The sequence below is a fragment of the Ruditapes philippinarum genome, unplaced genomic scaffold (genome assembly GCF_026571515.1).
Source record: "Ruditapes philippinarum isolate M1 unplaced genomic scaffold, ASM2657151v2 ctg4262_1_1_1_1, whole genome shotgun sequence".
Lineage (NCBI taxonomy): Eukaryota > Metazoa > Mollusca > Bivalvia > Venerida > Veneridae > Ruditapes > Ruditapes philippinarum.
The window spans coordinates 11,813-39,095 of NW_026853292.1; the positions used below are offsets into that span (position 1 = coordinate 11,813).

General features: G+C 30.5%; 2 protein-coding genes across 2 annotated transcripts; both read right to left on the minus strand.

Moving 5' to 3' along the window:
• Nucleotides 1-307: 307 nt before the first annotated feature.
• Nucleotides 308-2,999, minus strand: LOC132736413 (NF-kappa-B inhibitor alpha-like). Its single transcript, XM_060723540.1, has one exon. It carries the CDS (start codon nt 2,015-2,017, stop codon nt 929-931), a length of 1,089 nt encoding a protein of 362 aa, XP_060579523.1. The 5' UTR covers nt 2,018-2,999; the 3' UTR covers nt 308-928.
• A 13,460-nt stretch (nt 3,000-16,459) lies between these two features.
• Nucleotides 16,460-19,831, minus strand: LOC132736414 (NF-kappa-B inhibitor cactus-like). Its single transcript, XM_060723541.1, has 2 exons — nt 19,587-19,831; nt 16,460-18,805 (listed from the first exon to the last, which is right to left on the minus strand). Exons 1-2 carry the CDS (start codon nt 19,593-19,595, stop codon nt 17,705-17,707), a joined length of 1,110 nt encoding a protein of 369 aa, XP_060579524.1. The 5' UTR covers nt 19,596-19,831; the 3' UTR covers nt 16,460-17,704.
• Between the last annotated feature and the right edge of the window lie 7,452 nt (nt 19,832-27,283).

Consider the following 27,283-nt stretch of genomic DNA (forward strand, 5'->3'; position numbering starts at 1 on the left):
TCGTGATATAATTCCTCGCATCCGAACTCCCAACAGTGATGTTATTGAGCGATAAAATCACTGTTTGAGATATATTATTTCTTAATTAACATAGTGTACTAACACTAAGTATTTTATTGGATTTGATGTGCAAGTTTTAAAATACTTTGTTGCTGAAATGGTAGAAGTATTAAATAATAAACTTTAATAAGATAGGGAAAGACATTGGTGTGAATTTTATTAAATGGATATCGACAAACCGAAATATAACTGTTAAAATGAATATAACTAAAATATATACATGTACACTGTATATACAAAAGAGTAGCACTTTATTATTGTTTAATCATTCAAATGAAAACATATCTTATAATTATAAATGCATCAATGCAAACCATTTATTGAACGTTTGATATCACAACATATTGCCCTATAATAAAAAATGTCCTACACAAATAAAATAGTGCAAAATAATAACATACTAAACAAAATTAAAAAAGACTATTATCAACATAAAAATGTACGGAGTTTCCAAGAAGAGTATAATAATTATAGTTAAGCAGATTGGCAATAATGACAACACTTTATGAAATGTATTTTATATATACTTAAAATGTAGATAAATTAGTAGAATACTTTCATCTCGTGACATGTTAAAGTTAATTGAGCAGTTTTCTGTTGATAATATAATACATTTGTATTTAACATCTATGAGGTATTTAGAGTATCACTAACATATAATGAGTAAACGACTGGGATTTATATAAATATATTCCAACTTCAGTTTTACTGTTTGTTGAATCATAACTATAAGTATGTTGTTATCTAAATCCTTCCCTGATTGAGATAAATGTCAGATATTAAATAAACTTATTTCCCTGAATCGGAACAGCACACTTAAATCAGAAAGTGTGAATGTAAAAGGACTTGCAGTCTTTTATATTACCGTTTAATCAGAGTCTGTTAAATCTTCTCCATATCCTGCCCCAGCAGCAGCAAGGACCAGGCAAATGTCTTCATGACCTCGAATACGTGCAAGGTCAAATGGCGTGCTCTCATCAAAGGCCCTTGCATTTATATTACAGGAACGATGCCTTAACAGTAATTTGACTAGATTTAAATCACCTGTAAGGCAAGCATTGTGTAGTATTGTCCGACCTGTTTTTCCTTCTTTGAGGTTAACGTCTATGTCTTTGTCCAGTAACATACTGACAATATCTAAATGTCCGTTTGATGCAGCTAAATGAAGGCAAGTAAATCCCTCATAGTTCTTTATTGATACATCCTGTGGAATGGTTTGGTACGGTATATCATAAGGATTCTGTTTGATTTCATGATATCTGACAGGCTCAAGAAGATTTTGCACATTTTTGTATTGTCCTTGGCGACACGCAATGTGCAAAGCTGTATTTCCGTCCTTATCGCGTTTATCTACTTCAGCACCAGCAACAATTAATCTTCTAGTGACTTCTGGCTGATCGGTTAATACGGAAAGGTGTAGAGGTGTTTGAAATAAAACATTTGTAAAAGACAGCCAGGTGTTTGATGGTGCTTTACCAATAAACATCATGGCTAATGTCACCTCACGTAATATAATGGCTGTGTGTAAGAGAGTATCTCCATCTTTATCCCTTAAATATATTCTAGAAGCGTCAATGTTTGCTGCCATATGGCCTCCATGATTTCCTTCAAATAATTGTAGATCGTTGAAAATTTCGTTTGAACGATCCAGCATTTCTACAGAATCAAGTTGTTCACATAAATTGTTGATATCTCCTTGGCTTTCCCTATAACTCATCTTTTTATTTACTCCTGAAAACACTGATGCAGTGACAAGATGTTGCTCTGCACCGTAACCAGTGGTTTCTGTCATTACGCATCTACCGTGATCAGAGAAGTAATTAATCTGATTAAAACTGTCCATGGTGTTCATTGTACTGTGAACAACGTCTGGTAAAAACCGATTTTGTTGAACAAAATGTGTGTTGGCGTCACTATTTGTGCTGTTAGGAACTTCGTCTTCGTTCATCATAGTCATGTTGACTGTCTGAAGCAATTAAGACATTAAGACAACATTAAAACATTTGTTTTAAAGTGATTATATTTCTAAAATCATACAGATGAGCTGATATGTAACTAAGGCCATATTTGTTCTTCTATCTGTCCGGCTATAACAGATAAACATATAGTATCATCCTTCTTATATTTTGTTCTATTTCAGAAAATGTATGGATATTCAAATGAACGAATTACATAATAGTTATATGATTTAATAATTATAATACACACGTGCTATGAATGTTACGGTTACATGCAACGTCACGTGATAACGACAGTATTCATTACTTAATGATAATAACATAATATTTTTAATATTTTTTTTCTTCTGCCATTTGTGAAATCACATGTATGTAGTGAATTGGATATTTATAGGACGGAAATATTTATTAAATGTACACATTATTTCAAATTACCAACTAAACATTAGCTACACACACGCTAGTTAATAGGTACGCTACTGTTCACTGTGATTACACTTATGTAAAGACGATTCTTTACTTAAAAACTTACAAATTTGTTTGAAAGCATTTAATACAAATTATCAGATTTTGATATAACTATATATATATATATATATAGTTATATATATATTGAAAAGTAGGAATTTACAATATTTTAACTATCTTAATAAAAGTCATAATGGCTCATGTCAAAACATGTTGAAATAAATTTAAATGCATTTACCTTTAGCATGTAACCACACTTAATGTTTCATTATTATATGTATTTAGTGTATTTATACTCGCTACGTTTCTCCATTATCTAGGACACACTATTTATATCTTTCGATGACTCACCGTTTATGTTATAAATATTTTGACTAAAAATCACGTGTTTTTAATATATTTGTTTAAGTGTTTTATTGAAGCAATACGTGTAAACATATTACAATTAAGTATGCTAAATTTATTGAACATAGAATACATGTTTATTATTTTTTATGGCTAAGGTATAAATTCAGTTTTACATTTTTCTTTTTTATGAAAAAGCGTTTATAATAAGGTAGGTAACAAAATATTTAATTATGATATTAGTTTATAGATATATTACATGTACATACGTTTTAAAATTGTTTTATACTGCAAATGCTTGCTCAATACCGTCTGCTGCTACACTGTTATAAATATTTATTTAATATAGCATTGGAGTCTATTTTAAGATTCGATAATGGAAAGTCCAGAATCGCATATATGCTTAATTTTCAATAAAAATTACGAATTATTAAGTTACAAACAAAAAACTGCAATCACATTTCTTTATTTTGTTATTGGTCAATTGTGTCATTTCGGAATTTTGTCCTTCACGTTCAAATATAGATGTACTATAATATTTATGTTTTATGTATTACATATTTGTGTACGTAAGTTATATTTATCGCCGTTATTTTTAGCAATTTTACCTCATTGTGCAAGTTGACTTATACAATATGTAAAACCACTTTGCAATCCGTTGCCAACACCTGTTTGCACAATTCATACAATTTGTTTGAACATTTTATTTTATATCTAAAATATTGAAACAAATAGATCATAAACGTTACGAAATTTAATGTCTGATTTTTTTAGTAATATGTCCATATGACTTATCAGTATGACTTCCTGTAAATTAACAGAGAAGAACTGTTTTCATTAATCATTGGCTATTCTAGAATGAAATGTAAAGGATAGTTCTAACCATTCTATAATTAAATATAAAGGATAGTTCATACTATTGTAAGATACACTTTTAAGGATAGCTCTAAAATGAAATGTAAGGGATAGTTTCTGCCATTTTATATAATTAGATGTAAAGGATAGTTCTAACATAAAATGTACAGTAATAAGGATAGTTCGATAACTTGCAGGTTAATTTGTAAACGACTACAACATTTATTAACTCAATGCTGCGAACGACTTTTATTGATTTCTTTTGATTTATTGATTTTTTTTTAAATATAAAATAGACAAATCTAACATCATAAGGCTGAATTAACCTTATGTACCGTTACAGTAAAACAAAAAAGTTTTTTTTCTAATTTCATACGCACACGTCAAATATATAACTAAAATAAATTAAACGAGGCATTCCTTACCAGCATATTTCAATGTGCAGTTTTTTAAACTACATGTTTCGTAAACCAGCACGCCTCCAGATTCATGCTAATTTTCATGAAAATTTGAAAATGTATTTAACAGTATAATATTGTGAAGTTACTAAAACAGTTTAATTTACACATTATCAATTACACCTTCAACCCACGTTAATTACCATAAAGAGGTCAAAATATGAAAAAAAGCCCTTACTACGTTTGTAACGCAGCAGAAATGTATTTATAAATACTGAAAAATCGGTCATTAATCTTTACATGTAAATTATTACTAGAATTTTGAATCTGTATACTTTTCCTAAAAACATTTTACTCGAGTTTGATTTTATCGAAATATTTTTACTCATCTGGAGACGTGCAGCTTAAATGTGAATTGTTAAAACTTTTTTTTAAATGCTTCAATATTGCTTTGGTATTTATAATTATGAGGAAAAAAAGTCCCTTGATATATATAAACAGAAATAAACAGTGATATTATATTTAAATTTCTTCCGGGGAAAATTTAACCAGGTCGTGATTTAAACGTGTTTATAAATACTAATATATCGTAACACTTGATATAATATTATATCTTTTGTAACAATTATAGGATGAAAAAAAATAATGTTAAATGCAGTACTGGGACTGGCTGTTAAATTATCTGCAATTATAAAACCATGTTTAAGTCATCAAAATTAAATTAAATGCCCTTACTTTAGATAAAATAAAATATAACGGATATTTGTACATGTATAGTATCGAAACAAACTTAGTTTCTTTGAAGAGATAAAATCAGGGCATATCTGAATAATTTTATTTCACTTCCTTCAGTTCAATCATAAGTTAACACTGCTCAAAGGTTTGTCAGTCTGACGCACATATTTGCTTACTTGTCATAGCGTATGTTAAAGTAATATATAGTTGTGACTGACTTCCGATCAGTCAACAATATAAAAGGTAATGTACAAACTTTAAACATATCATTGTTCGTAGATTTGACTGACTGCGGCGTTCATTCATCTTCATTCTGAGTTTCTTCTCTATTATATTTATTTCAGCGATAATTATACGTTTTCTTAGAATTTTTACTTTCTTTAGACTGAAATTGTATATTCGGTTACGATAACTTGTATGATTTACCAATTTTCATCAATGGATGAACTTGTTACTTCTCTATTTTACCAGAATATATAAAGCTTAAATAGACTGATTAATAGCGGATAAAATACATCATATCTTATTTATTTCAGACATTTCGTAATTACCAAAAAATATCTATATAATTAATTCATTTAATCTTACCTCACGCATTGGTAAGCCTCTGTTCATGTTTACTCTGATAAATTTGTGTATTACTATAATTTGTATGCATTTCGGTCAGATTATATATAGGTATATAGTTGCGTAGGTGAGCTGATTTCAAGAATCTTTGTTTACAGATACATTTCACCCACTAGATTTCTTTCTTTCTTTCTTTCTTTAGAGTACTTAACCAACCAAATAACCTCCCGTAAAAAAAGAATTTAAGGAAATTTTCTGAGTAGCTATATATGTTACAATTTGTTGCGGTAACTCAATACAAAACCAAGTGAGTAGGAGGATATGAATTAGTGTCACAGTTGTAACTGAGAATCTAGTATTGCATAGTTCATAACCCTTGAACCCGTCTTCCCATGCAATATATTGTACCTTATTTCTTGTGTGTCCTGAACCTATCACACTTGCATAACCATTGACCCTTTTAAAAGCATATTACATCGGATCTTATTTCTCGTGCATTACATCGGCCCCAATTTTTCCTGCAATACTGTGAACCCTAATTCTCGTGCATTACCATGAACCCCAATTTTCGTGAATTACTATTGACCATAATTCTCGTGATTGCTATGAACCCCAATTTTCGTGCATTACCATGAATCATAACTCTCGTGGATTACAATGAACCCAAATTATCGTGGATTACCATTAACCCCAATTATCGTGGATTGCCATTAACTATTATTCTCTTGGTTTACTATGAACCTTAATTCTCAGGGATTACCATAAACCCCACCACCAGGACCACGACGAATTCCACCACAATCACCACCAACAGCAACAACAAAACCCACAACAATAATATTACAAACACACCAAAATGATTGTTATGATATCTGTTTCAATATTAAACTGTCACCACTTTTTGCATATCATAACGTTAGGCTTAAATAGAGAGATAAAAAATATCATTACCTTAACTTTCCATTAAACCTTTTATCTTATGTTAAATAGAATCCAGGATTTTTAACAAGACACATGAATGTCGAACTCTTTTTATAATAGCAGAAGGATTATGGAATTACCAATACTGTTTGAAATTAGTGACTAGGTAGATACGAGAAAAATATGAGATTTTTGATTGCGGAATCCCTGATAGCAGTCATAATCAAGTAATTCATAGAACTATACCAACCATTTCTTTTTTGAAAATAGCACACCTTGACTGAGTTCAATAAGTTAAGCTAACCTTTCCAGTTTCGTTTTGACATGCTTCCCAAGCAAATATTTATATAAAGATTTCAAAAATAATTAACATTGTTTATTTTGTTCCGTAATAATGTCTGAGAAATTGAACTATTTAGAAATATTGATGCAACGGCGGATTTAAATAGAAATATGTAACTAATTCCGATTATTGTATGTTAGCGTTTGAAAAATTAATCTTTAGTTTAAAAATGATAGTAAAGATCATCGTTTATATCACTGACATTTTCAATGACAGAATAATTTATTTCAATTGTGTTATTTGAATTGTGATTTAATTTTTGATTAATGACCAATTTTCTTTGAAATTATTGTTATTGAAACACAATTTTGCAATAAAGACAAACCCGTTTATTGTTATGTTTAATTTCAATGCATAAGCTGGAAAAAATCTTCCCTGCATTTGTTAAAAAAGTGAAATAAACGAAACAAATGTAAATACAATACCCAATCAGGTTTGATTTCCGGTTGGATTACTATCAAACTCTAAGCTTTTGTGGATTGAATTATTTTTAATTTTGTGGGTTTTCTAAGTGATATATTGTCTCGGAACTTATCTTCCTCTATGTTAAACCTGCTTAAAATTGTGTTTTGAGTACCGAAGTCAATGAAGCGTAGTTATGTCGCTTAAAAATTATAACTTTCCTTCTCTTTTATGAATCAACGATTGACAATATTATATTTGAATGAGACTACTGTTAATTATATTTTTCAGCACAAAATCCTACCAGATTTATTACTTATTCTTCAACCATACCATGCTGCTATATCAACATTTGTGCCGCTACAGACCTTAAAGTACAGTATTTGTTGCTCAAACAGCCATTGGTTTGGACAATAAGTGACATTAAACAATCATTGTGGGAGGAGCAAAGATATAAAACAATCATTTTTGGAAGAGCAGTGATATAAAACAATCATTGTGGGAGGAGCCTTGATATAAAACAATCATTGTAGGAGCCGTGATATAAAACAATTATTTTAGGAGGAACAGTGAAATAAACAATCATTGTGGGTGGAGCAGGGATATAAAACAATCATTGTAGGAGGAGCAGTGATATAAAACAATCATTGTAGGAGGAGCAGTGATATAAAACAATCACTGTGGTAGGAGCAGTGATATAAAACAATCATTGTAGGAGAACCAGTGACATAAAACAATCATTGTAGGAGGAGCAGTGATATAAAACAATCACTGTGGTAGGAGCGGTGATATAAAACAATCATTGTAGGAGGAGCAGTGATATAGAACAATCATTTTGGGAGGAGCAGTGATATAAAACAATCACTGTGGGTGGAGCAGGGATATAAAACAATCATTGTGGGAGGACCAGTGACATAAAATAATCATTATGTGAGAAGCAGTGATATAGAACAATCATTGTGGGAGGAACAGTGACATAAAACAATCATTATAGGAGGAGCAGTGATATAAAACAATCATTGTAGGAGGAGCAGTGATATAAAACAATCATTGTGGGAGGAGCAGTGATATAAAACAATCATTGTAGGAGGAGCAGTGATATAAAACAATCATTGTAGGAGGAGCAGGGATATAAAACAATCATTGTAGGAGGAGCAGTGATATAAAACAATCATTGTAGGAGGAGCAGAGATATAAAACAACCTTTAAGGTAGGAGCAGTGATATAAAACAATCATTGCAACTGTCGGATATTAAATTTGACGCTGAATTAAAGCTTTGTTAGAGGAGGCTGTAAAACTCATCAAACAAAAATCTAGGAACAGAATAACACTGTATTATATAACATGCATATTGTGATGTGGTAGATTGTTGTTTTGTTAAATAATCAAATAATTTAAAACGTTTGTCTTAATTGGCGACATTGATATCATGAATAAAGATTTTTGTTTAACTTTTTTTTCAAAATTGTGTACAACGAGAAACATATGAATGAATTTCATTCAATTTTGTCATGTTTATGTACTTTCAATCGTGTTTGATAAACTCTTATATATTATTCGTTACTTTTAATGAGTGTATGTCGTATAATTGCCGTGTTTGTAATAAGTAATAATGTCATATTTGTAAAATAAAGGGACGACCTTATTCTAACGAATTGTGTTATGTTTTTATACAATGCTCTCTTATAACTGATTCCTAAACAATTTTTACTCTCGTTGGTGATTTATAACCAAATGACATTTTAGTCACCTCAACCCCAACAATCAGAGGTAACCCAGTCAGAGTAATTGTCACTTTAATATCTAACACAGTTAAAGGTTGATTTATTGATTGATACATTTATCTTTCATTATCATTTAAGGAACTTTAATACAATATTAAATGACCAACACTTTTAAAGTCATGTGCAAGTTGATGACATTGACCGATATTTATAAATAAAGCGTACAATGTGATTCTAAATAAATTTGAACTCAATATACAGATTTTCAACATAATTAATTTGCCCTAGTTGAATAAACCATGATCATCAGATTGTACCATTTAAAACCGAAACTGAGCTGATATTTATGTTTTTCGTCGAAATCCACTTCAATAAAATACACAGAATAAAACTGGAACACATTTATGATATTCGGAAAATACCCGACGTTAGCAAAACAGGTCATTCGTTTGTGATAACGTCAATAGTAATAAACAAACTGTCCGCTAACCCTTGCGCGGAGAAACAAAATGAAACCGAAATTTTATCATGAGGTGGTTGTCCAGCAGAATGTTTACCACATTCATCAAGTTCATATCTGAACACGTAAATAATACCATGCTAGTCTAATATTACAAAATTATCGAGTTAAGGCTTCATTGTTTTCGTACATAGCAAAATAAATTATATATAATCCGTAAGGTTTTAAGCTATTAACTTCAATTTTTGCACAATCACAGTTTTATTTAAATTTATAGCAATAATAATAATAATAAAAAAAGAAAAAAAGAAAATGAAATAAATCTAAGTTTTAATGCATAAAATAAGAGAGGCAGGTCTGCATAAGGTATCAGTGTTGTTATATTTTCTGGTCCTTCGGGATCATTGATGCCAACACTATAAAGTGTTGAGAATTGAGTACCGCTCTTGAGTACCGCTCAAGCCGGTGCTAGGGGGCATGAGGGATGTTGCACTTATACATTATCCCTCATGTACAGACTCAATCAAACCGAGTCTGCAATTCTTATGTTATTTTGTTGTGATTAATGCTTCCGAAGGATCACTTTGTTTCCAGAATATTGTACAATGCAGAGACAGGAGCTTCAAGGACAAAATATCAAAGAAATTAAAAAAAATAGTATTAAATCTGCATGAATAAAATATTCTATTTATCATATATTTTTAAAATTAGAACTTTTGTAACTCTGACTGAGGAAGTGGATTTTATACCGATCGATTACAAGGGCGGATTATCCGACACGTCACTAACGAGTTAACCTATCAGAAAGTATATTGGGATTGCCCCTTACGTAAAAACGGCACGTCTCTCAACCTGTCTTGAAAAACATTAGGAATACCAAATAACCTTACCAAATACTGTCCATGCATGAGTAAACAATCACCCACTTGAACAGTTTCTAACAAGTTGTAGCTTATGCAATTACTATATGCACGTAGATTTAAAATTATCTAGCATATTTGAAGCAATTTAAAAGGGCATTAAAGATACACTGATTCTTTCACGTAACTGATTAACTTTCTGTTAAAGCTACTCTCCCACATAGAAAGGTCTAAAAACATCAACATACATTTGTTATCAAATTTGCATAGAATAATAAGCTGCAGGGTTCCCGAGATAATTGTGACCTAATGGTTGACACAGATATAAACAGTCTTTTTTATCATACCCGTGAACGGAACATGTTGCGAGTAAGACAGCTTGATATAGTCAAAACTTACTATATAAATGTCATTTTAAACCGGATTTCTTTTTTGACTGTTTTTATAGACATAATTTTCAATGAAATAATTTGCTGCAATCAATTGCAGGATGAAAATAACTTACCAAAAACACAACTGTTTTACCCGCAACCAAATGACCTACTTGCAACCAATTAACGTGTGTGTGTATATAATTTAAGTCAATATATACAAAATAAAACGTTGCAACGGTTTAAAATTACAACATCGTAAACATTGTAAAAACTTTAATGATGTTTTTGTCTTCGGACAAGACACGTATTAATCATCTAGTTCCATATAAATGTACAAGCTTATGGTGAAATTTTATCTTTTGATGAATTCTTATTTCAAAAACACCAAAACAACAATGTATGGAATACTAGCTTTTATGGACATAGGTGTATGTATACTTTTTAAAAAATTAATCTGCACCATTTGCAAACAAGGTCATAATGTTTAGGAGAAAATATGGAACACTGCGACTGTCTTATGTGATCAATGTTTTTGCCTACTTGTGAAATGATGATATTATATTGTCGTTTAATCATATTAACATGTGCAATTTATACCATGCCTTGTCAAAGGATCATGCTGACTTGTCCAAGCAGCATGTGAACTTGTCAAATTATCATGTTGACATATGAAGAAAACATGTTAACTTGTCAAAGTATCGTTATGACATGTGCAAATAATATGCTAACTTGTCTAAGTATAATTATGACTTGTGCAAATAACATGCTAACTTGTCAAAGTATGATGATGACTTGTGCAAACGCCATGTGAACTTGTCAAATTATCATGATGACATGTGCAAACTGTATGCTATCTTGTCAAAGTATAGTGATTATTTGTGCAAACAATACGTTAACTTGTTGAATGTTCGTGATGACATGTGCAAAATGTATGTTAACTTGTCAAGGTAACATTATGTCTCGTGAAAACAACATGTTAACTTGTCAAAATTTCATGATGACATGTGCAAACTGCATGCTATCTTGTCAAAGTCTCGTGATGATTTGTGCAAACATCATGCTAACTTGTTGAATGTTCGTGATGACATGTTCAAACAGTATGTTAACTTGTCAAAGTATAATTAACGACATGTTAACTTGTCAAAATTTCATGATGACATGTGCAAACTGCATGTTATCTTGTCAAAGTATCGTGATGATTTGTGCAAACAATACGTTAACTTGTTGAATGTTCGTGGTGACATGTGCAAAATGTATGTTAACTTGTCAAGGTACCATTATGTCTCGTGAAAACAACATGTTAACTTGTCAAAATTTCATGATGACATGTTCAAACTGCATGCTATCTTGTCAAAATTCCGTGATAATTTGTGCAAACATCATGCTAACTTGTTGAATGTTCGTGATGGCATGCGCAAACAGTATGTTAACTTGTGAAAGTTTCATTATGACTTGTGAAAACGACATGTTAACTTGTCAAATTTTAATGATGACATGTGCACACGGCATGTTATCTTGTCAAAGTATCGTGATTGTCTCCACATATTGTCTGCACATGTCGTCACGATTATTTGACAATTAAACATGGTGTTTAAACTTACAGCTTCCGTAAGTTAGTATGGTCTTTTGACAAGATGTTATGTAAACTGCACATGTTAACATGCTTAAACGACAAAATAATAACATCATTTCACAAGATAGCAAAGGCATGGATCACATTAGACAGTCACGGCGTTCCATAAGAAGATGTCAGATAATGTTGATATGGCAGCTGATCGTAAACATTATATAGATTTTTTTACGCATGTTGTTCTACTCTCAAACACTGACAATAAAAAATTTAATGTAACTAATTTTGCATATAAGATTTGTATACCAAATATGCTCTCGATTTCGTACAGCGAAGACAATTAAATGTGTAGTATTATGAAACCTTTTTTTCTCTTTTATTTTTCAATCATAATATACAAACATTCAAATCATAGTTCATGTAATTGAATACATAAAACAATGTCAAATCAATCTTATCGAGTTATGACAGATGTATTTGTATCTTAAGATCTTTTTATAAAGGATTTTGACAGAAGAAAATGAGTGCTAAGAAAAGCTGATAGTATCATGAAGTGCATAGTAAGTATGAAAGAGAGAAAAGAAAGTGTTTAAAGAAAGGAAAGATAAATGAAGAATGAGAAGAAAAAAAGAGAGAAATGATAAAGATTAGTTACGTCCCTGTTAAAAGATAGTTAAAAAATTACATTTATAATGATATTTGACACAGCTAATACTTAGTAAAAAATATATTTAAAAAAAAGAAAATGACTGTAGATTATGATAGTAAAATATAAGGAATGGACTAAACTTATTATGAAACCTTGCAATTATTAAAGACTAAGGTTGATTCATTTGACCGAAATTACACAAACTTTTATTGGTAGTAAAATCAACCGGAATCAAAATGCTGCAATTCATAGAATAGTTTATACAACATTATAAACGTACTTATTCAATCTTGACCATGAGTAATGTAAGTGGTTTTATGAAATTTTAGTAGAAGTAGTGAAAACCAAGAGGTCGTTTTGTGTATACTTTTCACAGAATTTATCAATGCTATATGTACATATGAAAACTATCAGTTCAACCAAGCAGCACCTTATTGGAAATGATATTGAAAGCAAATTCATCACCGACAAATTATTCTTCCGTAAGATATGTGTTTCATTCTGTTTTCCCAATTTAAACGTTAAACTTTAATAACGATAATATAAAGGACAAAGCAACTATACCATATATACAAAATACAAATGTCGATCACATTAAATTTCCTGTGCATGCAGGGTGATTTAAAGCTAAGTGTCTACATAAATAAATTATGTAACCACGTAATTAATTTGGACCTTTAAACCGTATCTTTTTATATCCAACCCCAAGCATAAACATTCAATCGTTCTGTTTCAATTTCTTTCTTCTTTACTATGTTAATATTAACTTATAATGATTGAAACGATTCCACATATTACAATATGCATGACAACATTTTTGAACCTCGATAATGACACATGACCTTGACTATGGCTTTCTTTCGGGATTCTGTTTTACTCTAAAGACATCTGTAAAAATGTCAATGCAGTGTTATGTAAACAGAAACAATGAAATTTCAGGAAACAAAAAAAAATTTCCTACACTGCTCTTATTATACAGTTTTGTCTCCTTATTAGGTCAAGGAAGAAACTGAAATCCAAATATTTATTAACAATTGGCATAGTTATTGACACTCAAGATTGGTTAATCTTTAAAGTCATTGATGTTGTTACAGCGTAACAGTAATTCACAAACGATGTCAGTAGTTAAAATATATAATAATATGGAGAGATGGAGGAAGCTTTGTGGTTAATAAGTGACGATAAATGATAATACAGAATTTTACTGACGTATATACAAATAAGATTTTTTTTCAACTAAAGCTGGTTATTGTGGTAGACTAGTGTTCCGTTTGTCTTCTTTCTTTTTTATAAGTAATTGAATAATTTTGAATCAACAAAAATAAGTAAAATTAAAACCAGGTTAGAAAATGTTTTAAACTAAAGATGGTTGTTTTGGTAAACTAGAATTCCGCTTCTCTTTTTTATTAAAGGGACTCCATTGAGATTTAAAAGCCTAAAGACATAATATTTGAATTTCTTACATAAATTAGCTGGGGCACTTTAAACAGAAATATATGCAAAGTTAGTTAAGAAATACACTTTGAAATATATTGAAAATCGTATTTACAGTGAAAACGATTAGAGTGAAAAGTGTTTAAACGCTTTTCATTTTGTGTCATTTTTTACAATTTGAATAATTATTCTGGAAAAACGAAGTGCGCGAATGATCTGAAATTTTGCACAAAGATTAGTTGTCTAAACCTTCAACAAATGGTACATTTATCTGGAAAAAATATTTTCAGTCCCATCATGTCAAAAAACCTCAGTTGAGTCCCTTTAAAAAAAAGAGTTGAATCAACAAAAATAAGTTAAATAAATACCCTGTTTACAACCTTTTAATTAGAAAACAAAACGAAATAACAAACAGCTTACATCGGATTCACGTGATTTGGTGGAAACATGTATCTGAATATAATAATGTGAGTAGGTGTTTTCGTAAAGGGGTTACCTAATGATCAGGAAAATCAAATATTTGCAATACCATAACGGAATAATTAATATAACCGGGAAGTTGCGTTTTCCTTAAAACGTACTCAATCATAGACTTTGTTGCTGTAATAAATTATCAAGTACCCACTTCTTTTAAGACACACTTTGAAATAAAAGAAGAAATAGTTGTTTCTAGAAAACACAATTGTATTGTAATAACTGGATAACATTACCACAGGGGTGTCATACTTGATTCTGTTCAATACTTGCTTCTGGATGAAATTTCTGGATTAGACACAATTTGTCAATCAAGGCATTGATATAAGACATCATTTTTATGTGTTGTGAAATATGGTGTTCACCCAAAATACAATATTGTCCATATACAATGTCGTATAAATGTACATATATAGATATATAAAGCACCTTTGTAACAACGCACTTTGGGAGGGAAAAACGCACTTTTGTGTCAATTATGGACCCCAATATGCGGTACACAGGTACATCTGAAATTTATTTAAAAACAAAACGCACTTTAGGGTCGGTAATTAACATTAAATCAATAAAATTAATTTTAGCGACATTTGAAAAAAACACTAATACTAGTAACGCCAATGGAAAATCAAAAATAAGGAATGAAGTAGGCGCAATGTATTAAATTGGATAACAATAGCAGACGAGGTGCCATTTTCCACACTTTCTTTCCCAGGACGTAATTATTTTTTACGACATATTCATTATTTAATTAAATATTATTTTTTACCTTTAAAACGAGTTCCTTTGTCCATTTTTAAACCTTAGTTCAAACAAAAGATTAAATATTTCGTAATTATAAATTATTTTTATTTTTAAATCGTTAGCTGGAATAATCTTCCCTGCAATCGTTAGAATTGTGAAAAAAGTGAAGTAAAAGAAACAAATGTAGATAAAGTACCCAACCAGATTTGATTTTCGGTTAAATTTCTATCGAACACTAAGCTTTACGGATTGAATCACTTTATCACTTTTTCGGGTTATTTAATCGAAATGTTGTCTCGAAAGTTATCTTACTATGAATTCTTCCCCATGTATAATACCTGCTTAAAATTGTGTTTTACATGCATTAGTCGATTATATCGTTAGAAAAATCTAATCTGAAATAATATAATTATTTTTTTATACGAGTAAGACACAATGTGAATGTGATATTGTTTTCATCGATAAGAATATAATAAAATATAAAAAAGTAATACCAGTACTTGTATTTATTTATGTTGTAAAGTGTTTAATTATTTTGTAGGATTTGAATTTCGCCGTTGTAATTATAACACTTAAACAACAATGGATAAACTTATTCATATTGAACAAACTAATGTAATTGGTCGAGTAGAAATAAATGTGTATGAATCATTTATCTTCAGTACGTTAAAGTCATCATCGTTATATCTTTGAATAATGTATTGGCATGTTATGGTATTGTTTGGAAACAAATTGAAGAAAGTCATTTTTAATATTACAGAATATTTAACACAATTTATAGAAACCGGAGAACAAATGAATAGTATATGTTGCAATTTATAAATTTATAAATATTTCTGAATTATCTAGATTTATTTGTTTTCTTTTCAAACATAAATTAAGTCCATTTTCGAAGGGCATATGGTTGCAATACTTAAAATGTAGAACACTGAGAAATGCTCTAGCTAATGAACCATCATACAACTGAACATTTTAAAGGCGTATACTATACAATTTTATACCAAATCTTCCTTCTCATTAATTCCGAGAATGTTTTATTTTAAGAATTTTAGTATCGCTCTAGGGATGATCAGACATTGAACTACAGATATATCTTATCTCGCAAATAAAAACAGCAATCGTTGTTTTATAAATTTATTGTATAAAATGAGCTGATGAATTTTTAACAAACAACAATCATCATCAGTAACAATATATTGATGTATTAAAGATAAAAAACAAAAACAAGATGGCTTCGGATTTAAAAATGAACGTAAAGAAATAAAATCGTCACATAGTAAATATTTTAAGTAACAAGACCCACAACTTAAGAAAATGTACAAACTTCTAAGTACATCAAACATTTATATAATAAAAATATTTGATGAACACATAATGGCACTAGGAAACGAGTAAGTAATTAATTACATATCAATAACTTTTACCAAAAAAAAATCTTATTTTTTTTTATCTCAAATATTGTTCATGGCAATAAATCATAGAAAAAATATGTTTGTATTAGTAACGTCATATTACCATGGTGTTAGAAGTATTTTATGGGATATAATTTGCAAGTTTTTAAATACTTTGTTGCTTAAATATAAGAAATATTATATAATAAACTTGAGTAAGATAGGATAAAGGACTAGAGTGAATTTTATTAAATGAATATCGCCAAACTAAAAGGTTCAAAAGAAAATTCCTAAAATACATACAATGTATATACAAAAAAGTAACACTTGATAATGGTTCAATCATTCAAATGAAAACATATCTTATAATAAAAAATGCATCAATACAAACCATTTATAGAACGTTTGTTGTCACAACATAATACCCTATAACAAAAATATATCTTAGGCAAATCAAATGGTGCAAAATAATAAAACACTAAACAAGATTAACAAAGACTATTATAAACATAACAATATATGGAGTTTCCAAGAAAAGAATAATAATTATAGTTAAGTAAGTTGGCAATAATGACAAAACTTTATGAAATGTATGCTGTATATACTCACAATGTAGATACATTTAAAATTAATAACGGTAGAATACTTTCAACTCGTGACATGTAAAAGTTAATTGAGCAGTTTTCTGTGGATAATCAATATAAAATATTTATATTTATAACTATGAGGTATTTAAAGTATCACGAACATTATAAACATATAATGAGAACACGACTAGGATTTATATAAATATATTCCAATTTCAGTTTTACTGTTTGTAGAATCATAACTATAAGTATAAACGTTGTTGTCTAAATCCTTCCCTGTTGAGATAAATGTCAGATATTAAATAAAAATATTTCCCTGAAACAGAACAGCGCGACAAAATCAGAAAGTGTGAATGTAAAAGGACTTGCAGTCTCTTATTATATCGTTTAATCAGATTCTGTTAAATCTTCCCCATACCCGGCCCCTGCAGCAGCAAGGACCAGGCAAGTGTCTTCATGACCTCGAATACGTGCAAGGTCAAATGGTGTGCTCTCATCAAAGGCTCTTGCATTTATATTACAGGAACGATGCCTTAACAGTTGTTTGACTAGATTTAAATCACCAGTAAGGCAAGCATTGTGTAGTATTGTTCGACCTGTTTTTCCTTCTTTGAGGTTAACGTCTATGTCTTTGTCCAGTAACATACTAACAATATCTAAATGTCCGTGTGATGCAGCTAAATGTAGGCATGTTATTCCCTCATAGTTCTTAATGGATATATCCTGTGGAATGGTTTGGTACGGTATTTCATAAGAATTCTGTTTGGTTTCATGATATCTGACAGGCTCAAGAAGATTTTGCACATTTTTGTATTGTCCTTGGCGACAGGCAATGTGCAAAGCTGTATTTCCGTCCTTATCGCGTTTATCTACTTCAGCACCAGCAACAATTAATCTTCTAGTGACTTCTGGCTGATTAGTTAATACGGAAAGGTGTAGAGGTGTTTGAAATAAAACATTTGTAAAAGACAGCCAGGTGTTTGATGGTGCTTTACTAATAAACATCATGGCTAATGCTACCTCATGTAATATAATGGCTGTATGTAAGAGAGTATCACCATCTTGATCCCTTAAATATATTCTAGACGCGTCAATGTGTGCTGCTATATGTTTTCCATGATTTCCTCCAAATGATTGTGGTTCGTTGAAACGTTCTAATGGACAATCATCAATCATTTCTATAGAATCAAGTTGTTCACATAAATTGTTGATATTTCTTTGGCTCCCCATATCATTCACCATTTTATTTACTCCTGAAAACACTGATGCAGTGCCAGGATATTGCTCTGTACTGTAAGCAGTGGCTTCTGTCATAACGCATCTAACGTGATCAGAGAAGTAATTAACCTGATTCAAACCGTCCATGGTGTTCATTGTACTGTGAACAACGTCTGGTAAAAGCCTATTTTGTGGAAAAACATGTATGTTTGCGTCACTATTTGTGCTGTTAGGAACTTCATCTTCGTTCATCATAGTCATGTTGACTGTCTGAAACAATTAAGACAACATTAACACATATATTTTGAAGTGATTATATTTCTAAAATCATACAGATGGGTAACCGATATGTAACAAAGGTCATTGTTCGTCTATCTGTACTTCTATAAGAGTGTAATACTGGTTATCCTTTATACTATTTGACAAAATTTATCGATATTCAAATACACAAATTACATCATAGTTATACAATTTAATTATTATAATATACACATGGTATGAATGTGACGGTTACGTACAAGGTCACCTGATAACGACAATTTTCAGTACTTATAAGATTAAAATAAATTCTGATATAAAAAAAAATGTTGTTTGTTCTGCCATTTGTTATATCACATGTTTGTAGTGATTGAGAATTTTATAACAAGGAAATATGAATTAAATGTACACATGATTATCAATAATATCACCAACTAAATATTAACTACACACACACTGGTTAATAGGTACGCTACTGTTCACTGTGATAACACTTATTCATAAGAGGTTAAATATTATCCCGTTAAAAATCGCACAACTTTTTAACCTCTACATTTATATTTAATTGCTTCGCTCAAGTCAGATTAATAAAATGCTGGCTTAAAACAATAATCTATACTAAGACACCTACAAATTTCAACTATTTATTCGAAAGCATCGAATAAAAATTATCAGATTTAAATATAACTTTATCTATATTGAAAAGTATGAATTTATGGTATTATCATTTTTTTTTATAAAAATCATATTGGTCTATGTCAAAACATGTTGAAATAAATTTAATAGCATTTACCTTAAGCATATAATCACACTTGTTGCATATAAACGAATGTTTATCATTATGTGTCTTTAGTGTATTTATACTCACCAAGTTTCACCATTTTTTAGGACAAACTATTTATATCTTTGATGACACACCATTTAGGTTATGAATATTTTGACTAAAAATCACGTGTGTTTAATCTTTTTGCTAAAGCTTTTTATTGAAGCAATACTTGTAAACATATTACAATTAAGTTTGCTAAATTTATTGAACATAGAATACATGTTAATTATTTGTATGACGGAGACTAAGTTTCTACGGTATAAATTCAGTTTTACATTTTTTTCTTTTTGCAAAATAAAGTTTACAATAAGGTACGTTACAAAATAATTAATTATAAAATTAGTTTATAGATATATTACATGTACATACGTTTTAAAATTGTATTGTACTGCAAATGCTTGCTGAATACCGTCTGCTACTACACTGTCATGAATATTTAGATTATGTCTATTTTTAGATTCGATAATGGTAAGTCCAGAATGTCATATAAGCTTGATTTTCAATAACAATTACGATTTATTAAGTTACAAACAAAAAACTGCAATCACATTTCTTTACTTTTTTATTGGTCAATTGTGTCATTTCGAAATTTTGTCCTCCACGTTCAAATATAGGTGTACTATAATGTTTATGTTTTATGTATTACATACGTGTACGTACATTATTTTTATCGCCGTTATTTTTAGCAATTTAACCTCATTGTGCAAGTTGAAACGTGTTTTAGACGTATGCAATATATAAAACCATTTTGCAATCCGTTGCGAACACCTGTTTGCACAATTCATACAATTTGTTTGAACATTTTATTTTATATCTAATAATATTGAAACAAATAGTTCATAAACGTTACGAGATTTAATGTCTGAATTTTAATATTTAATGAATTTTTAATATGTTATATGTCCATATCAGTATGACTTCCTGTAAAGTAACAGAGGACTGAATAGAAGTAGAATTTTCATTAAAGGTCAAATTTAAAGAAAAACCAGAATTTATCGCTTAAACGTTATTTCCACAAGAAATTGGTAATATTATCAGTTAAATATTGTCTGATTTTTATATTGAGCCGGAAAACGGTAGTTTTTATGACTTTTATTCGTCTTTTTATTTTTTCGTTAAGTGGCTTACCTCCCTTGTTTAAACAACGCTGTGACGTCATTGGTGAAATGTCAGTCCGCCATTACATGTATACATGATTAGCGAGGCGACAGTTAATTTTGTTTTTCGGGCATGACATTCTTCGGATTTTTGTTTATTGTGTATTTTCATGTTGTTTGATATTTACATGTGGATTAGTTATGGTTTTGTGTGCTGCCTTTGGCTGTAATTCTCTCTCAGGTCGAGAAAAGGTGATTTTTTTTCGATTTCCGAAAGACAAGAAACTTCGAAAAGTTTGGTGCAACAAGATCGGTCGTGCAAACTCTGCTAGTAAATACAAAGTGTATTCACCAAATAAGAACAGTCGGTTGTGTTCGCTACACTTTGAAGAGGATCAATTTACACATAGTGCATCATTTTTAGAGACAATTGGTTTTAAAGCAACATTCAGGAGAACTCTCAAGACAGACGCCGTGCCCACCATTTTTTCAGTCACCGCCGGGAAGCGGTTAGAAATTCAACAAAAAAGAAGGCACTCTTCAGAAGTTCTGCTTGATAAAAAAGAAAAAATCAAGTAGGTTTTTATTTTTAGATTGCAGTTGTTCATTTCATATCTAAATTAATTGCAATAAAACTATCAAATACTGCTGGTATAGACTGTTTGGACCAAAAATAGCAAGAAATCAAAGGAGTTGAGTGGCAACTAGCCATTTTTCATGGTGGACAGTCTTCCAGTGTTTATGACTTCAAGTTAATGCATAATTTATTTATATATTTTGCTTTTGGTTTAGTGTCATCATTTACATTTTCAAACATTTTCAACATTTTTTGAGAAAGCCTGAGTTTTTCTTTACCAAATCAAAACTATAAATATTACTTTGTGTAAACATTTAATATTTATCTAAGCTTGATTACCAAACAAGTTCTTGCAACTTACATTAATCACTTTTGAATCTAACCAGTACTAGTGTCATATGAAGAAACATGACCCATTTTTTGGATAAGGGCTCGAATCCATTATCCAAGGGTTGAGAGGCAGACACCTTAACCCAGTCCATGCGAAAGTCTGTCGGTCCTCGGACCTCGCAAGCTAAAAATCAGGAGGGCCGAGATAAATTTTGATACAGTCTGTCCTCATGTCCGAAAAATTTCAGCCAGTTTGAAACAATTTTTGGCATGTAAAAAATCATTAATATGCAAAACTTCAAAGTTACTCTACTTATAAAAGAGTTGGTAAGCGAACAGCATGAATACTGATCAGACTGCGTGGATGCAAACCCATTATGTTAGTTTTGTCGTGACACGGCTCATATTTTTTCATAGTATCTTATAGTCGAGTCTGATAATTCATATTTGCTAAATATTTTTGTTTATAATTATGGCAATATCCCTCCCCCAGCCCTACAAAAAATACCTTTCAGAGTCCGGGATGGGAAAAAAATCATCATAGCCGGAAATAAATCTAAGGATCCCAGTCCTTGTGGCTGGAATTTTTTTTTGACTTTCGCATTGCCTGCTTACCCACTAGGCCACTGCTCCCCTCTTATATATTATTACTTCATCTTCAATTGAATTTACGGCCTGGAATCAAACTTATCATAGCTCAATTCAACTTCCACAGACCACACTGTTTTAAATACTGGTTATAAATGACACCAAGGAAGCAGTTAGGGTGACCCTGCCAAGGAGTAGTTTTGTCATTAATGGGAAAACAAATAAACAACAGTATCACAAGTATATAGTCTGCATATTCAAGTTCTACATATTTTTATTTTATTTTTTACAAAAGCAAAATAAAACATAAAATTAACTTTAAATAAAAGGTGAATACTAAGCTTGATAATTATCTTAGCTTACTATGTATAATGGTAAGTATATAATGCTGTATAAACTAGTTTGAACAGTTTATGTTAATAATCTATTTTATAAATCTTATCTTGCTTGAAATATAATATTAAATCATTTCTTTTCAAGTCAATGCATTGGCTAAGTGGATATATATACTTATAGATGCTACCTTCCATTGTTATGTATACATGTCCTATACTGGACACCCCCACTGTGCTGGAATATATCACATTTCACAATATACAACTCGTTAGCTTACAATACACCAAACAGTGCCAGTTGTCTTTGTGTATGATATCGATATGGTCTAGTTAACTAGCTATAATTAACCCTTCACTAAGGATCAATATCCCACTGTTTTATGAGGGAAAACAGATTACATGTCAATGTATGTAATATCTGATTGATTTTATTTTTAATCACATGGACACTCATCATTTGTAACTTTTTCACTCTCTATGCTATCCAGTTCAATGGAATCAAGGCCTTTTTTGCAAACACTTAGCTATTCTAGAATGAAATGTGAAGGATAGTTCTAACCATTCTATAATTAAATGTAAAGGACAGTTCATACTATAATAAAAAATAAACTTTTAAGGATAGCTCTAAAATGAAATGTAAGGGATAGTTTCTGCCATTTTATATAACTAAATGTAAAGGATAGTTCTAACATAAAATGTACTGTAATAAGGATAGTGCGATAACTTGCAGGTTAATTTTTAAACGACTACAAAATTTATTAACTCAATGCTGCGAACGACTTTTATTGATTTCTTAATTTTTTTAAATATAAAATAGACAAATCTAACATCATAAGGCTGAATTAACCGTTCTGTACCGTTACAGTAAAACAAAAAAGTTTTTTTTTCTAATTTCATACCCACACGTTAAATATATAACTAAAATAAATTAAACAAGGCATAATTTTCACTAACCAGATAGAAAAATCCGTAAATGTTACTAAAGAAAATCTTATCTCACATGGGCTTATCTCACACTTAACGTGCAGCACTTATAAAAACGTACTCCTACACATACGCGATTCACTCCTATTTAAACAAAAATGAAATGTCTAAAAGTCAAAATGTATCAAAAATATGTAAGCTAATCTATTAAATTGTCCACGGAATCAAAATAGATTGATATAAACACTCACACTGCAATCAGTCCTATTCTACCTAGGTCCGCCCTTGTCAATAACGATCTGTTACTTAAAATAGCACACTTTAAAATATCGCAAAATTCTTCGTAAAATCGGATATAATGACACTTTGCCTGAAGAACATTCATGTTTTCTGTAATGATAACGATGCTTCTTGATGACAATCTCATTTTGATATATTTTAATTGAATATTCGGCCAAAATAACCGAAAAAGTAGAAAAATCTTTGCAAACGGTAAACGCTTTTTGGCAATCATTTAAGTATGGACTGAATTCCTAATAAACACTTATATTATGACACTTTCCGACTTTAATATTGATGTGTTTTATCATGATAACCTTATATTTGATGAGGGATCTCATATGAATTCATTTTCATTAAATTTTTCACACATAAACTTGGTCAGTAGAATTTTTTGCGGACGTACGTCATGCGCCTAAGCCCCGCCCCGCTTTTCAAAACTAGGGCGTAGCAAGTAGATCTAGTTTCACTGATATTTATTAAGTCCAGGTGAGTGAGAAAAATAATCAATCATTGTGTTAGGTAAAGGATAGGAAAATCCCAAACCTCGGGCAATCGGTTCCATCGGGAACTCGCCAAGGCTCGTTCCCGAGGAACCGATCACCCACGGGTTGGGATTTCCCTATCCTCTATCTATCCCAATGGTAGATTCTATTATTCCTTACCAGCATATGTCAATGTGCAGTTTTTTAAACTACATGTTTTTTAAACCAGCACGCCTCCAGATTCATGCTAATTTTCATGAAAATTTGAAAATGTATTTAACAGTATAATATTGTGAAGTTACTAAAACAGTTTAATTTACACATTATCAATGACACCTTCAACCCAAGTAAAATACCATACGTAAGTAACGCAGCAGAAATATAATTATAAATACAGAAAAATCGTTCATTAATTGCACTTAACATGTTAATTATTACTAGAATTTTGAATCTGTATATTTTTCCTAAAATCTTAGTACATTTTACTCGGGTTTGATTTTATCGAAATATTTTTACTCATCTGGAGACGTGCATTAAATGTGAATTGTTAAAACGATAATCGCAAAACAACTTAGGAAATTTAATATAAATTACTTCAATTGATATTCTTCTCAAACTTATTTTTAAAATGCTTCAATATTGCTTTGATATTGATATTTATGAGGAAAAAAGTCCCTTGATATATAAAAATCAGAAATAAACAGTGATATTATATTTGAATTTCTTCCGGGTAAAATTTAACCAGGTAGTGATTTAAACGTGTTTATAAATACTAGTATAACATTTGACAGAATATTATATCTATTGTAACAATTATGGGATGATAGTATCAAGTTTATTAATCGAAACAAACTTAGTTTCTTTAAAGAGATAAAATCAGGGCATATCTGAATATTTTTATTTCACTTCCTTCAGTTCAATCATAAGTTAAACACTGCTCAAAGGTTTGTCAGTCTTACGCACATATTTGCTTACTTGTCATAGCGTATGTTGAAGTAATATATAGTTGTGACTGACTTCCGATCTGTCAACAATGTAAAAGGTAGTGACCAAACTTTAAACATATAATTGTTCGTGAATCTGACTGACTGGGAAAGCATTTATCTTCTTGCTCAGTTTCTTCACATTATATTTAATTCAGCGATAATTATACGTTTTCTTAGAATTCTTACTTTCTTTAGACTTAAACTGTATATTTGGTTACGATAACTTGTATGATTTACCAATTTTCATCAATGGATGAACTTGTTACTTCTCGATTTTACTAGAATATGTAAAGCTTAAATAGACTGATTAATAGCGGATAAAATACATCATATCTTATTTCTTTACGCATCTCGTAGTGACCATAAATACATGTATCTATATAATTATTTCGTTTTGATCTTACCTTACGAATTGATAAGCCCGAGTACATTTTTACTTATTATAATAACTAAGTTGCATTTTTGTCATAAGGATTTAACTCAATACAGGATTGGAGCAGTACCTCTAGACGCTTGCAGAAATCATGATCATAAAATAGACAAATATCGTTTTTTTCGCCGATTTTTACATTTTTCATTCATTATGATACATAAATCGGTGTGAAAAGATGAATTAGACCTATTAAAGTTCATTCCGTTGGGTAAAAAGGCAAGATTTTAGCATTTTATGATGCAAGCGCCTTGCCTGGTATATACCGGAATACAGTATTTAGTGTGGTGCTCCAATCCTTTTTAGTATCACTCCTGTCATGATATATAGGTATATAGTTGCGTAGGTGAAATGAGTATTTCAAAAAAAATATTTAAAGATATTTGATACATATGCATTTCTCCCAGTAGTTTTCTCACTCAAGTATTATAAGCTGAATACCCAATCAACCAAATAATCTTCCGTATAAATAGATACTTCAAGGAAATATTCTAAATAGCTATATATGTTACAATATGTTGCGGAAACTCAATACTAGTGAGTGGGGGTATATAAGGTGTCCTAGGTGTAAATCGGAATCTAGTATTGCATTGTTCATTACCCAAAAACCCGTCTTCACTTACATTACATTTCTTGTGCATACATTGAAGCCTTTTTCTCTTAAATTACCTTAAACCATTTTTTTATTCACTACATTGGGCCCTGTTAGTTGTGCATTACATCGGACCCCGTTTAACGTGTATTACCCTAAATGCTTTTTATCGTGCATTACATTTAACCTTATTTCTGGTGTATAATCCTTGAACACTTTATATCGCGCATTACATCGCAAAAAAATTCTCGTGCATTACCATGGCCTTTATGTATCGCGCAAGACATTAATTCTCATCTCCCGTGCATTATCACTTTCTTACCTTAAACTCTGTTTCGCTTGTATCCCTTTCTTTGGAGATTATTTAACGTTTAATTTTACGTTAACGTTATTTATCTTGATTGGAAGCTTTTAAACGAGACTAATACATTGGCATGTATATCTAAAATAACTTTCTTTAGAACCATTTATTGACTTTTTGCTGAAAATTTACAATTTGTTACACTGTTCGTTAGAACTTATGGCTAGGAGATATTTATTTATGTCATCAACTGATGCCATGAACACGACGACAACGACGATCACAACCACCAGCAATAACAACATTATCATTTAAAACAACCACACTAAAGTGATTGTCATGTTATCTGTTTCAGTATAAAAGTGTCACCAACTTTGCATATCATAACGTTAGACTAAAATTAGAGTGATAAAAAATCATTACCTTAATTTTCAACATAACCTTTTATCATATGTTACACAAACTCCAGGATTATACGGTGTTTTTAACAAGACACACAAATGTCAAACTCTTTATAATACCAGAAACAGAAGAATTATGGAATTACCAATACTGTTTTAAATTAGTGACTAGCTAGATACGAGACAAAATTGAGATTTATATTGCGGAATCCCTGGCAGCAGTCTAAATCAAGTAATTCATAGAACTAGACCGACCATTTCTTTTTCGAAAATAGCACACCTTGACTGAGTTCAATAAGTTAAGCCTATCTTTCCAGTTTCGTTTTGACATGCTTCCCA

What these genes read in the sequence shown, in the direction of transcription:
- LOC132736413 (XM_060723540.1), bottom strand. Translation starts at nt 2,017, where the DNA reads ATGACTATGATGAACGAAGACGAAGTTCCTAACAGCACAAATAGTGAC.